This window comes from Rhinopithecus roxellana, chromosome 13, assembly GCF_007565055.1.
Source record: "Rhinopithecus roxellana isolate Shanxi Qingling chromosome 13, ASM756505v1, whole genome shotgun sequence".
Lineage (NCBI taxonomy): Eukaryota > Metazoa > Chordata > Mammalia > Primates > Cercopithecidae > Rhinopithecus > Rhinopithecus roxellana.
This window is the reverse complement of record NC_044561.1, coordinates 18,053,618-18,068,908: the sequence shown is the minus strand read 5'-3', so window position 1 is coordinate 18,068,908 and position 15,291 is coordinate 18,053,618. Positions and strand designations below refer to the sequence as shown.

General features: G+C 49.2%; 1 protein-coding gene across 1 annotated transcript; it reads left to right on the top strand.

Annotated features, from left to right (window-relative positions):
* The first annotated feature begins 12,051 nt into the window (after positions 1 to 12,051).
* Positions 12,052 to 15,148, top strand: SELENOM (selenoprotein M). Its single transcript, XM_010360660.2, has 5 exons — positions 12,052 to 12,581; positions 14,003 to 14,038; positions 14,259 to 14,293; positions 14,640 to 14,718; positions 14,798 to 15,148. The coding sequence occupies exons 1-5, from the start codon at positions 12,453 to 12,455 to the stop codon at positions 14,954 to 14,956; spliced, it is 438 nt and encodes a 145-aa protein (XP_010358962.2). The 5' UTR covers positions 12,052 to 12,452; the 3' UTR covers positions 14,957 to 15,148.
* Positions 15,149 to 15,291: the final 143 nt, after the last annotated feature.

The following is a 15,291-nucleotide window of genomic DNA, read 5'->3' as shown; positions in this document are numbered from 1 at the left end:
GCCTAATCTTGGTCAAAGACTGAGTCCTGAGTCTAATCATTGACTGAACTCTGACCACAGACTGAACTCTGACCTTGGATCATGCAATTCTGGTCACACACTGAGCCCTAACGGAAGACTGTGCCCTGAATCTGGTCACAGACTGAGCCCTGAACTTAGTCATTGACTGAGCCATGACCCTGGTCACAGACTGAGCCTGGCTCCTGGTCACAGACTGAAGACTAAGCCCAATCATGGACTGAGCCCTGAATCTAGCCCTAGGCTACAGGTTAGTCAACTAAGGGCTGACCTAGATCCTGTCTGAGCCTGACCCCGTCACAGACTAATCCCCAACCTCAGCCCACCCGAGGAAGACTGCTGGCCTAAATTACATGCTGCCACATTAGAGGCATGGATTACGAGCAGAGATCTGTCTTGGGAGATCTTGGGCTTCCCATGCTGCTGATGCCACAATGTTCCTGGTACTATTATGGTCACAGTCTCCACCACTGGTTCCAATGGCTAGTTGGTCAACCCTAAGCAGTCCAAGCTGTGGCCTTTAGGGGCCACAGCATCCGGACTAATGCAGTGAGAGTGGTTTGGTGGCATCTGTCCAGCAAACAACCAGGGCCCATGGGATACTGGGGTTTGGCTCTGTCAGCAGAAAAAACGACGACTCCATGGGGCGTCTGGCTTCAGTTACTCTGAGGCCCTTGCTGGGGTAGGGGTTGGAGTAGAAGGAAACAGTAGGCTATGTCCCATTATTTTTGTAAACAAAGTTTACTGTTTGTGTTTAGGTAATTCATGCCTATTATATAAAACACAGAAGGAAAACATTTACCTATAATTTCATCCACTGGGAAATAATCGTTCTGACTTTTTGGACTGTTTCCTTATAGACATTTTTTGGTAGGGGTGTCTAGGCATATATATTTATATATACATGTTGTATATAATATGCATATATATTTATATACATGTATATTTACATATACATGTTATATATTTTATATATATACTTATTTATTTTTTGAGACGGAGTCTCACTCTGTTGTCCAGGCTGGAGTGCAGTGGCATGATCTCGGCTCACTGTAACCTCCACCTCCCGTGTCCAAGCAATTCTCCTGCCTCAGCCTCCCGAATAGCTGGGATTACAGACGTGCACCGCCGTGCCCAACTAATTTTTGTATTTTTAGTAGAGACAGGGTTTTGCCATGTTGGCCAGGTTGGTCTCGAATTCCTGGCCTCAAGTGATCCGCCTGCCTTAGCCTCCCAAGTGCTGGGATTACAGGCGTGAGCCACCAAGACTGAGCCACCAAGACTTGGTTACTGTGTTGTCACTACAATGTCCAGCAACACAGTAGGGTTAGGGTTAGGGTTAGGATCCTGTTAAGGTTGCAGCCCATCTCCTTTTTAACAGGAACTAGAATATGGTGTACCCCACCCACAGCTTCAGGAATGGGTCCCAGTTGGTTAAGCCAGTGAGCAATTCCCATTTCACCAGGCACATGATTAGATCATGAATGGACTAGTGAGATATAAGGAAATTTTTGCTCAGGGCTTTTGGGAAAGGAAGCTTATTTTCTCTCCTGAGGAGGTTGCCAGAAAAGATGATCTCCCTTCCATTAGATGTAAATGAAGAGCCCAGTGGCTCTAGTTACTGCTGGCAGCCATCTTGACACCATGCAGAAAATTGGCCTACTGATAAAATGACATTATGGAAAGCAGAATGGAGAGACACCAGGTTTTGGTGGATCATTAACTGGATCAAACCTCACCTGAAGCCCTACCTGCCATTGGACTTTTTTTTCTTTTTTTTTTTTGAGATGGAGTCTCACTCTGTCACCCAGGCTGGAGTGCAATGGTGCAATCTCGGCTCACTGCAAACTCTGCCACCCGGATTCAAGCAATTCTCCTGCCTCAGCCTCCTGAGTAGCTGGGATTACAGGTGCCCACCACTGCGCCCGGCTAATTTTTGTATTTTTAGTAGAGACAGGGTTTTGCCATGTTGGCCAGGCTGGTTTGGACCTCCTGACCTTAGGTGATCTGCCCGCCTCAGCCTCCCAAAGTGCTGGGATTACAGGCGTGAGTCACCGCACCTGGGCTGGACTTTTAAAATTATTTGAGCCAACAGATTCCATTTATTTATTTATTTATTTATTTAGAGACTGAGTCTCGCTCTGGCACCCAGGCTGGAGTGCAATGACGCGATATTGGCTCAATGAAACTTCCACCTCCCGGGCTCAAGCAATCTCTTCCTCGGCCTCCTGAGTAGTTGGGATTACAGGTGTGCACCATCATGCCCAGCTAGTTTTTGTATTTTTAGTAGAGAGGGGTTTCACCATGATGGCCAGGCTGGTCTCCAACTCCAACTCAAATGATCCACCTGTCTCGGCCTCCCAAAATGCTGAGATTACAGGCATGAGCCACCGGGCCTGGCCCCTTTATTTTTATTATTTTTGACACAGGGTCTTACATTGCCCAGGCTAGAGTGCAGTCGTGCAATCTAGGCTCACTGCATTATTTTTTATTTTTTCTAGGAGATGGGGTCTCACTCTGTCTCCCAGGTTGGACTGCAGTGGTATCATCATAGCTCACTGTAGTCTCGAACTCTTGGGCTCAAGCAATCCTCCCACCTCAGTCTCTGGGGTAGCTGGGACTACAGGCACTGCCATACCTGGCTAGATTTTAAACATGTTTTTTTTTTTTTTTTTTTTTTTTTGAGACGGAGTCTTGCTCTGCCGCCCAGGCTGGAGTGCAGTGGCCGGCTCTCAGCTCACTGCAAGCTCCGCCTCCTGGGTTCACGCCATTCTCCTGTCTCAGCCTCCCGAGTAGCTGGGACTACAGGCGCCCGCCTCGTCGCCCGGCTAGTTTTTTTGTATTTTTAGTAGAGACGGGGTTTCACCGTATTAGCCAGGATGGTCTCGATCTCCTGACCTCGTGATCCGCCCGTCTCGGCCTCCCAAAGTGCTGGGATTACAGGCTTGAGCCACCACGCCCGGCCTTAAATATGTTTTTTTAGAGATGGGTTCTCACTATGTCGTCCAGGGTAGTTTGGAATTCTTGGCCTCAAGTTATCCTTCTGCCTCAGCCTCTTGAGTAGCTGGGTTTACAGACACAAGCCACCACAACCAGCTCCCTTTATTGTTTAAGCCAGTTTAAATTGGGGTTTCTGTGACTTGCAGCCCACAGCATCACAACTCCCAATTGATATTACTATATTACTGCTTTTGTTGCTTTTTTCTTGCTATTTAACACCATAACCATGAACATTCTCCATGTCTGTCAATCTATGCTGCATTTTTTTTTTTTTTTTTTTTTTTTTTTTTTTTTTTGAGATAGAGTCTCACTCGCCCAGGTTGGAGTGCAGGGGTGCGATCTCAGCTCACTGCAACCTCTGCCTCCTGGGTTCAAGAAATTCTCTTGCCTTAGCCTCCCAAGTAGCTGAGATTACAGGCAGCCACCACCATGTCCGGCTAATTTTTTTTTTAGTAGAGATGGGGCTTCACCGTATTGGCCAGGTTGGTCTCAAACTCCTGACCTCAGGTGATCCACCCACCTCAGCCTCCCAAAGTGCCAGGATTACAGGCGTGAGCCACCATGCCCAGGCTGCTGTATCATTTTTAACAATTGCATGGTTTTCCATCCTATGGAGGTACACTCATTTATTTCACTCATCCCCTGCTGTGACATGCTTAGGTTGTACCCCCAGTTCTTTTTTTTTTTTTTTTTGAGACGGAGTCTTGCTCTGCCGCCCAGGCTGGAGTGCAGTGGCTGGCTCTCGGCTCACTGCAAGCTCCGCCTCCCGGGTTCACGCCATTCTCCTGTCTCAGCCTCCCGAGTAGCTGGGACTACAGGCGCCCGCCACCTCGCCCGGCTAGTTTTTTGTATTTTTTAGTAGAGACGGGGTTTCACCGTGTTAGCCAGGATGGCCTCGATCTCCTGACCTCGTGATCTGCCCGTCTCGGCCTCCCAAAGTGCTGGGATTACAGGCTTGAGCCACCGCGCCCGGCCACCCCCAGTTCTTCACCACAATAAATGGTATTCTAATAAACAAGCTTGACCTAACAGTCCTCTCTCTGATGATTACTTTGGGGCTAATTCCAAAAAATGGAATTACTGGGTCAAAAAAATGTTTTTAGGGTTTTGATTTTGCCCTTCAGAAAGCCAGGGTGAATTCATATTCCCACAGCAGTAAACAGAGTATTAGAGATAGCTTACTATGTGAATAGTTTGTACAGGACCAATCATATTGATAACATACTCATATATTTATAGAAAACAGATATTAAATAACAGCTCTAAGCTTTTTTTTTTTTTTTTTTTTTTTGAGACAAAGTCTCGCTCTATCACCCAGGCTAGAGTGCAGTGGCACAATCTTGGCTCACTGCAGCCTCTGCCTCCCAGGTTCAAGTGATTCTCCAGCTTCGACCTCCTGAGTAGCTGGGATTATAGGCATGCACCACCATGCCCGGCTAATTTTTGTATTTTTAGTAGAGAGGGGTTTCACCATGTTGGCCAGGGTGGCCTCGAATTTCTGACATCAAGTGATCTCCCTGCCTGGGCCTCCCAAAGTGCTAGGATTATTGATATGAGCCACCATGCCCAGCCAAGCCTATTATTTTTATAGCTTTACAATCAAGTTAGTGAAGGGGAAGTTAGCAGGGTGCAAACAAAAGACTCAGTGCAGACTTGACTTCTCTAGAAGGCACAGTAGGCTCATTGTCTAGGGCCCACCATACTTATAGGGGGTCCATGAAATTTTTTTTTTTTTTTTGAGATGGCGTCTCACTCTGTCACCCAGGCTGGATGGAGTGCAGTGGTGTGATCTCGGCTCACTGCAAGCTCTGCCTTCTGGGTTCACGCAATTCTCCTGCCTCAGCCTCCCAGGTAGCTGGGACTACAGGAGCCTGCCACTACGCCTGGCTAATTTTTTGTATTTTTAGTAGAGAAGGGGTTTCACTATGTTAGCCAGGATGTCCCAATCTCCTGACCTCATGATCCGCCCTACTCGGTCTCCCAAAGTGCTGGGGTTACAGGCATGAGCCACCGCACCTGGCCGAAAATGTTTTTAATATCCTTTAAAATGAGAAGGATACACTGAGAAGTTAAAGTTATTTAAAAAAAAAAAGGAAACGTATACTAATAATAATAAATCCAGCTTAGATTATAGTTATCTTTTTACCAAAGCAATTGAAAGTCAAATATATATATAATATTTATGTATATTATATATATTTAATGGAGGCATGTGTCCATATCCCAACTACTCAGGAGGCTAAGGCAGGAGCATTGTTTGAGGCCAGGAGTTCAACACTAGCTGGGGCAACACAGCAAGACCCTGGCTCTAAAAAAAAAGAAAAACGGTCAGGTGCGGTGGCTCAAGCCTGTAATCCCAGCACTTTGGGAGGCTGAGACGGGCGGATCATGAGGTCAGGAGATCGAGACCATCTTGGCTAACACGGTGAAACCCCATCTCTACTAAAAATACAAAAAAATTAGCCGGGCGAGGTGGCGGGCGCCTGTAGTCCCAGCTACTCGGAAGGCTGAGGCAGGAGAATGGCGTAAACCTGGGAGGCGCAGCTTGCAGTGAGCTGAGATCTGGCCACTGCACTTCAGCCTGGGCGACAGAGCAAGACTCCGTCTCAAAAAAAAGAAAAGAAAAAAGAGGCCGGGCACAGTAGCCCACGCCTGTAACCCCAGCACTTTGGGAGGCGGAGGTGGGCAGATCACTTGAGGTTGAGACCAGCTTGACTAACATGGTGAAATCCTGTCTCTACTAAAAATAATATCTGGGCATGGTGGCATGCTCCTGTAATCCCAGCTACACAGGAGGCTGAGACATGAGAATCGGTTGAACCTAGGAGGTGGAGGTTGCAGTGAGCCAAGACTGCACCACTGCACTCCAGCCTGGGTGACAGAGCAAGACTTCGTCTCAAAATAAAAATAAAAATTAAAAAAAGAAAAAAGAAAGAAAAAACCCTAGCATCCATGAAAGTCATAATGCAGCCTTGGCTCAGTATTGAGAAGGAGTCCCTAGATTCAAAGGGAAAAGAAGACAGTGACGAACTTCCTGTGTCTGCTGAAGAAAGCATGAAGAAGAGAATTGGCATCCGAATCTGGTGATCTGTTCTTTTTTATTTAATTGTAGCCTTTTTATCTGCAAATGCATATTACATCCTTAGAAAAAGAATCCCAAGATTTTCCTTCCTGTATGTTTTTGTCTTGCTTCTTTGTGGTCCATGATGCCAGTTGAGGTTGTGAGTACAATGAAACTAAACTGTCAGGATGGGAGCAGATTATTCTGTCATTTTTCTAGATCTTTGAGTTGCACATCACATCTGGGGCTGATTACTTCACACTTGTTTAACCTGCCTGTGAGGTTCACAGCAGTTTTCCTAGCTCTGTGATCATCAATGATTTCAACTTCGCCATTGTAACCATGCTTCATCACCACAGTTAGAAACCAGATGATGACACTGGAGCACGACCTTATAGGAACCTGGTATTTGCCTCTCTTTTGGCATTGTTGATGCTCTTGAGAGCATCAGCCAGGACATTCATGCACACCATTATGGCAGCACATAAAGATGGCAGAAAGAGCGATCTGCTTATGCCTGAGATTGAGAGGTGAAGCCAGCTGGACTTCCTGTGTTGAGTGGGGACTTGGAGAACCTTTCTGTCCAGTTATAAGATTGTAAATGCACCAATCAGTGCTCTGTGTCTAGCTAAAGGAATGTAAATGCACCAATCAGCACTCTGTAAAATGGACCAATCAGTACTCTGTAAAATGCATCAATCAGCACTCTGTAAAATGGGCCAATCAGCAGGATGTGGGCGGGGACAAATAAGGGAGTAAAAGCTTGCCACCACCCCCCCCACCCCCACCCCCAGCCAGCAGCTGCAACCTGCCTGGGTGCCTTTCCATGCTGTGGGAGCTTTGTCCTTTTGCTCTTTACAGTAAGTCTTGCTGCTGCTCACTCTTTGGGTCCGCACCGCCTTTATGAGCTGAAACAGCCTGTAATCCCAGCACTTTGAGAGGCCAAGGCAGGTAGATTGTGAGGTCAGGAGACCGAGACCATCCTGGCTAACGTGGTGAAACCCCATCTCTCCTAAAAAATATAAAAAATTAACCAGGCATGGTGGCGGGCGCCTGTAGTCTCAGCTACTCGGGAGGCTGAGGCAAGAGAATGGTGTGAACCCGGGAGGCGGAGCTTGCAGGGAGCTGAAATTGCACCACTGCACTCCAGCCTGGGTGACAGAGCGAGACTCCGTCTCAAAAAAAAAAAAAAAAAAAAAAAAAAGAAAAGAAAAGAAAAGAGAAAAGAGAAAAGAAAAGAGCTGTATCACTCACCGCGAAAGTCCACGGCTTCGTTCTTGAAGTCAGTGAGACCACGAACCCACTATAAGGAAGAAACTCCCAACTCTCAAGATGAGTGCAGACATGTTGGGTTCAAGTCCCAAATGCACAGTTCACTCATTTCACTTTTGTGAGCCTGTTTTCTAACCTGCAAAATGGAGTTCACGGGGTCTTTATGAGGTAAGGAAGGAACTGATAATGAAAGCTAACACTGTACTAGGTACTTTTTTTTTTTTGAGACAGAGTCTCACTCCATTGCCTGGCTGGAATGCAGTGACGCGATCTCGGCTCACTGCAACCTCCACCTCCCAGGTTCAAGCGATTCTCCTACCTCAGCCTCTGAAGTAACTGGGACTACAGGCGCCTGCCACTATGCCCAGCTAATATATATATATATATATATATATGTATGTTTCTTGTTGTTGTTGTTGTTTTTGAGACGGAGTTTTGCTCTTGTTTCCCAGGCTGGAGTGCAGTGGCACCACCTCGGTTCACCGCAACCTCCGCCTCTGGGTTCAAGCGATTCTCTTGCTTCAGCCTCCCGAGTAGCTGGGATTACAGGCATGTGCACCATGCCCAGGTAATTTTTGTATTTTTAGTAGCAAGGGGGTTTCACTACGTTTGTCAGGCTGGTCTCAAACTCCCGACCTCAGGTGATCCGCCCACCTTGGCCTCCCAAAGTGCTGGGATTACAGGTATGAGCCACTGCACCCATCCTGTACTAGGTACTGTTCTAATAAGCTTTATATGTATTAATCCCTTTATCCTGCCAACTCCCACTGGGTACACAATATTCCATCACCACAATGTGTGCTCTGGGAAATAAAAATCTTGATTGGAATTTTTGTCTAAAGAAATAAAAAGTCCAGGTGCAGTGGCTCACACCTGTAATTCTAGCACTTTGGGAGGCTGAGGCAGGAGGATCACTTGAGGCCAGGAATTTGAGACCAGCCTGGTCAGCAGCAAGACCAGGTAATCTGCTGAATAAACAAATAGTGCAAACAAGGATTCCTTAGGGTTCAGTTTTCCTATCTCTTTTTTTCTGCAACCAAATTGGTTTATTATAGGAATGCAAGGTTTAACATATGAAAATCAGTTCATGTATTTTACCACATTTAATAAAATAAAGGAGAAAACCACATGATCATCTCAATAGATGCAGGAAAACATTTGACAAAGTTCAACATTCATTCATGATAAAAGCTCTAAGAAAAATAGAAATAGAAGGCCGGGCGCGGTGGCTCAAGCCTGTAATCCCAGCACTTTGGGAGGCCGAGACGGGCGGATCATGAGGTCAGGAGATCGAGACCATCTTGGCTAACACTGTGAAACCCCATCTCTACTAAAAAATACAAAAAACTAGCCGGGCGAGGTGGCGGGCGCCTGTAGTCCCAGCTACTCGGGAGGCTGAGGCAGGAGAATGGCGTGAACCCGGGAGGCGGAGCTTGCAGTGAGCTGAGATCCGGCCACTGCACTCCAGCCCGGGCGACAGAGTGAGACTCCGTCTCAAAAAAAAAAAAAAAGAAAAATAGAAATAGAAAACTTTCTTTTATAAAACGCATCAGTAATAAACCTACAGCAAACATGAACGTTTAAAGATGATATCTGGGGCTGGGCGTGGTGACTCACGCCTGTAATCCCAGCACTTTGGGAGGCCGAGGAGGGCGAATCACAAGGTCAGGAGATCGAGAGCATCCTGGCTAACACGGTGAAACCCCGTCTCTACTAAAAAATACAAAAAAGTAGCCGGGCATGGTGGTGGGCACCTGTAGTCCCAGCTACTCGGTGGCTGAGGCAGGAGAATGGCGAGAACCCGGGAGGCCGAGCTTGCAGTGAGCCAAGATTGTGCCACTGCACTCCAGCCTAGGCGACAGAGTGAGACTCCGTCTCAAAAAAAAAAAAAAAAGATGATATCTGGAAAAAGACGATGATCAATTCTAGTCAACATTGTACCAGAGGTCCCAGACAGTACAATTAAGACAGTGCAATGAAACAAAATCAAAGTATAAGGATCAGAAAGGAAGAAAACCACTTTTATTTCCAGGTAATATAATATGCATATGTAGAAAATTTTTTAAAATCTCCAGTTAAACTATTAGAGTAAGCAATACAGTGAGGCCACTGGCTGCAAGGTTAATATGCAAAAATCAATTGTCTTCCTATATGCTACTGCCAAGCAACTTGAAAATGAATATGTAAAAACAATAGAGTTTGTAATGCTATAAAAAATTAAATACCTAGGAATAAATCCAATGAAAAATATGCAAGATATTTATTCTAAAAATCACAAAATGTTATTGAAATTAAAGAAGACCTATAGAAATGGACGGACTTACCATGTTCATGGTAGAAAAGACACAATGATGTAAAACTGTAGAGTCTCCCCACATTGATTTCCCCAATGGGAATCTGAAATCCTGATAGAAACTTGGAAGGTTTTTCTGTGGAGCTGGCCTTACATTGTACCTGGAAGTGCGAAAGGCCAAGTATAGTCAAGACAGCCTTCAAGAAGAACAAAGCTAGACTGCCTGCGGTGGCTCACTGAGGCTGTGAGCTTACACATGGCCCTCACCACAGGAAAATGTAGGCCACAGGCCAGTCATGATGGCTCATGCTTGTAATCCCAGTACTTTGGGAGGCCAAGGCAGGAGGGTCACTTGAGCCCAGGAGTTCGCGACCAGCTTGGTCAACATGGTGAAATCCCGTCTCTACTAAAAAGACAAAAAAATTAGCCGGGTGTGGTGGCCGACACCTGTAATCCCAGCTACTTGGGAAGCTGAGGCAAAAGAATCGCTTGAACCCAGGAGGCAGAGGTTGCAGTGAGTCCAGATCATGCCACTGTACTCCAGCCTGGACAATGAGAGGGAAACTCCATCTCAAAAAAAAAAAAAAAAAAAAAAAAAAAAAAAAAAAATCAGCTGGGCACGGTGGTGCATGCATGTAGTCCCAGCTACTCAGGAGGCTGAGGTGGGAGGATTGCTTGAGCCTGGGAGGTTCAGGCTGTGATTGAGCCACTGCACTCCAGCCTGGGTAATAGAGCGAGATTCTGTCTCAAAAAAAAAAAAAAAAAAAAAAAAAAAGCCAGCACAGTAGCTCACACCTGTAATCCCAGGACTTTGGGAGGCCAAGGCGGGTGGATGACTTGAGGTCAGGAGTTCGAGACAAGGCTGGCCCAGATGGTGAAACCCCATCTCTACTAAAAATACAAAAATTTGCTGGGCGTGATGGCGGGCACCTGTAATCCCAGCTAGTTGGGAGGCTGAGGCAAAAGAATCACTTGAACCCGGGAGGCAGAGGTTGCAGTGAGTCCAGATCATGTCACTGTACTCCAGTCTGGACAATGAGAGGGAAACTCCATCTCAAAAAAAAAAAAAAAAAACAAAAATCAGCTGGGCATGGTGGTGCATGCCTGTGGTCCCAGCTACTCAGGAGGCTGAGGTGGGAAGATTGTTTGAGCCTGGGAGGTTCAGGCTGTGATTGAGCCACTGCACTCCAGCCTGGGCGACAGAGCAAGATTCTGTCTCAAAAACAAACAAACAAACAAAAAACGGTCCAGGTGCAGTGGCTCACACCTGTTATCCCAGCACTTTGGGAGGCTGAGGCAGGTGGATCATGAGATCAGAAGATCGAGACCATCCTGGCTAACACAGTGAAACACCGTCTCTACTAAAAATACAAAAAACATTAGCTGGGCATGGTGGCGCCCAGGACAATCGCTTGAACCCGGGAGGCGGTGGTTGCAGCGAGTCGAGATGGAGCCACCGCACTCCAGCCTGGGCGACAGACCAACACACAACCAGATGCCAAGTCTGTCTATAAAGCTATACTTAATAAGACAGCATAGTTAGACAAATGCACTGGAGGAGTAGAATAGGGTACAATATTCAGAAGTAGACTCCCAGATATTTGTATGGTTGCTTATTTATTTATTTATTTATTTTTGAGACAGAGTGTCGCCTAGGCTGGAGTGCAGTGGTAGGATGTTGGCTCACTTCAACCTCTGCCTCCCAGGTTGAAGTGATTCTCCTGCCTCAGCCTCCCAAGTAGCTGGGATTACAGGAGCCCACACCACGCCTGGCTAATTTTTGTATTTTTAGTAGAGATGGGGTTTCATGTTGGCCAGGCTGGCCTTGAACTCCTGACCTCAAGTGATCTACCCGCCTCAGCCTCCCAAAGTGCTGAGATTACAAGTGTGAGCCACCACGCCCGGCCATGGTTGCCTATATATATATATATATATATATAATATATATTATATATATTATTTATATTTTATATATAATATAAATTACCAGAGTATTTTATATATGTATATAAATTACATGGAGAGGTAACACTGCCGAGTAGCACTGAAAAAGACAAGATTTTTAATTGAATTGGATAGCCACATTAAAAAAAAAAAAAGTAAATCCTGATTCCATAAATATAACCCAGCTGATTTAAGACCCTGTTGTGGCCTAACAGCTGTAACCCTCCTTGCATTTTCCCACCTTTGAGTAACAAATTCCTTTTCTCACCCCAGGACAGAGAGTCTGCTCAGCAGTAGCTGTGGATGGTAGAAGGCACGCTGGTAGGTCTCAGTGGCTCCCAGAAGCCGCACCCCCTCTACCGAGCCTCACTCTCCATCTCCCACGCTTCAAAGCGAGGAGTCCTCAGAAAGTCCAGTTTCCCTATCTTATTTTTTCTTCTTTCTTTCCTTTTTTTTCGTGGATGTCCTGTCAGTTTCCCTATCTTAAAGTGGCAGGTTTGGCTCAGAAACTCCCGTGTCCCTCAGCGTCTCGCCGGCACCCTCTGCCGGCGTGAGGTGGCGCTGCCTGGCCGCATCCTGTGGGAGCGTCTACATCCTCGCTCTACAAAAGGAGCGTGGACACTCTCGGACCTGGGAAAGTGAAGGCCCAAAGGCCAGGGAGGAGCCGGGACCTCACCCTGAGCAAGCGGGAGGTAACGGCGGGGAGTCCTGGGGCGGAGACCGATCGCTGGGGGCGTGGTCTCCAGCGGGGCTGGGCCTCTAGCGGGAGTGGGGGCGGGGACGGGGCCAGCCTGCAGGCCCAGACGTGGCGCAGCGACTGGGAGGTTCGCCTCCAGCTTGCGCATCACCTGCAGTCGGGTCCCGATGAGCCTCCTGTTGCCTCCGCTGGCGCTGCTGCTGCTTCTCGCGGCGCTTGTAGCCCCAGCCACAGCCGCCACTGCCTACCGGCCGGATTGGAATCGTCTGAGCGGCCTGACCCGCGCCCGGGTAGAGGTGAGTACGCCGGCCTCCAGCCCCGACACTACCGTCCCCCAACCCTACCGTCCCCCAACCCTGCGGCCCCATGGGAGCACCGTCTGCCCCGACCCCAGGACCATCTCGAACCTCGAGTCCCTGCCTTCCCCTTGTGCCGGGACCGTCCCTCCTGTTCCCTAGCCCCAGATGACCCCAGCATCCACCGTGGAAGTCTGAGACACCGACTTTGGGGCCTGGAACTCCGAACCCTTCCCCAGCTCCCCCTACCCGGCCCAACAGCGGACACCCAGACACACTGACAGAGCAGTCTCCTAACTCTTCTTGTGGCCTATGACTCCCAATCCTGTCCCAACTTCCCATCCCCCATGACTTCATGTTCCTGGAATTCCTCCCCCACCCGGTTCCAGGGCTTGAGGTTCCAGAAAGTCTCTTTTCCTTCTTCTGGGGGGAGAGAAGTGTTTCTGGGTGCCTCCTTCCATATGCAGGAGCCAGGGAAGGGGGCAAACTCGGAGGTGGAACCGAGTTGGGAACTTGTTTGCCAACATTTACTCTGCAGCAGCCTCCCATCCTCCCCCTACCAGGAAATTCCCTTTCGGAGTCCCTGTCTTGCTGTGTGACTTTGACCATCACAGCCCCCCTCTGAGCTTTTTGTCAGCTCTGACAAAAGAGTGTAGAATGGCTGGGTGCCGGTGGTGCACCCCTGTAATCCCAGCACTTTGGGAGGCCAAGGCAGGAGGATTGCTTCAGCCCAGGAGTTCAAGACCAGCTTGGGGGACATAGTGAGACCCTGTCTCTAAGGAAAAGGCTGAGGGTAGGATGGAGGAGGACTAGAGTGGGTGGTCCTGGGGTCTGCACTCCTGCTGGATGGTGGTGTCTCCTCAGGGAAGGCAGGGAGGAGTCCTCTCACCCTCCCATGTCAGGGAAGCAAGCAGATGGTCTGTGGAGATGGGCCGCAGGTGGCAGGCAGGGTGAGGTCTGCCTGTGTAGAGTAGGGACCAGATGGTAGGTGTCTCTAATGGGGGCCCCCAGGGCCATTCTGAGGTGCTTCCTTCTGGTCTGCCTCCACTGTGAGATTTCAGGGATCAAAGGCCAAGCCCAGGTCTCTACTGCTTAAGAGGAGCAGGGTGATCATTTCCCCTGGGCATTGGGAGTCAGTCAACAGCCAGTAGGATGTACAGGCCCCAAGGCTGGCAGGCACACTCTGGGTCTCTGGCCTTGCTCTTTTCCCCTGGTGTCTCTAGGCCTGAGTCTCCCCAGCTGTATACACAGTTCCCCCTTCTGTCCACAAGGGGCCAGCATTTCCTTCACACCTTGGGAACTGCTGATCCAGGGATAACTCACAGACCGACCCAGCTCAGGGATAAGGATGTATGGCTTTGGGGATGTGGCTGGAATAAATGTGAAGGACTCCTGACCTATCCCATTTTATCCCCCTCCAGACCTGTGGGGGATGACAGCTGAACCGCCTAAAGGAGGTGAGTTTGAAGGAAGAGGTGCCTAGCTCTGTTCCCCCTGAGCCTCTCCGGGAGTGGGCAACATGGTCCTAATGACTGGGGCGGGGGGGAGGATCCCTAGGAAGATCCCAAGTCAGGAGCCTGCACCTGACTTGCTTTATGACTTCACTGGGCTTCAGTGCCCCGTCTGTACCTCGAGGAGACTGGGGTCATGGTCTCTGATGCTCTGGTTCCTCCCCAGGTGAAGGCTTTCGTCACCCAGGACATTCCATTCTAGTATCCTTCTGTTCTGGGGGAGGGGAAATGGGGTGGGCACTTGGGAGAATCTCCACTTAACTTAAAAAGGGGTGGCAGATGGTTTTCAACTGACAAGTGGAATTGATTGGTAGTGGCCGCCCAGAGGATTCTGAGGTTGTCTCCAGGTTGAGTGGGCAAGAGAGATTGACTAGTGATGACTGCCACAGAATGGACCCTAATTTTCTCACGTATAAGCGGAGACCCTGGCCCCACCCGGGCACAGAGTAAGCGCTCAGCATTGGAGGCAATGCTGTTCCCATCAGTAAGGCTGCGGCAACCACTACCTCCCTCTGCCCACCACCACCCTCCTTAACACCACCTCCAGTCACAACCTGGTGATGAAACACCTCCCTGGGGCCGACCCTGAGCTCGTGCTGCTGGGCCGCCGCTACGAGGAACTGGAGGTGAGGCCGTGGGAGGCGGGCTGGGGGCGAGGCCAGAGGCGAGACCCAGCCTGCTGACCCCGCCCCTCCTCCACCTCAGCGCATACCGCTCAGTGAAATGACCCGCGAAGAGATCAACACGCTGGTGCTGGAGCTCGGCTTCTACCGCAAGGCGGCGCCCGACGCGCAGGTGCCCCCCGAGTACGTGTGGGCGCCCGCTAGGCCCCCGGAGGAAACTTCGGACCGCGCCGACCTGTAGGTCCGGGGGCGTGGCGGAGCTGGGACCACCCTGCCTGAGTCCTGGAGACAGAATGAAGCGCTCAGCATCCCGGGAATACCTCTCTTGCTGAGGGCCGATGCCCAGTCCCCGGGCCAGCAGGGATGAAAGGTTCTCCCAACCCCACTTTCTTCCCTCCCCAGCGCCACTAAATTTCCTCCTGCCTTAACTGAGGTTCGACTCCTTCGTTGCTGCCGGGGGATGGGGTGGGAAGTCGGAAGAAGAACCTCTGAGGACCCCAGCGGGACCTCGCATTCCCAAGTGCCTGGCTGCTGGAGTTGGAGACCTTGCAGAGCCGCCTTCGATTCAAACCCCCT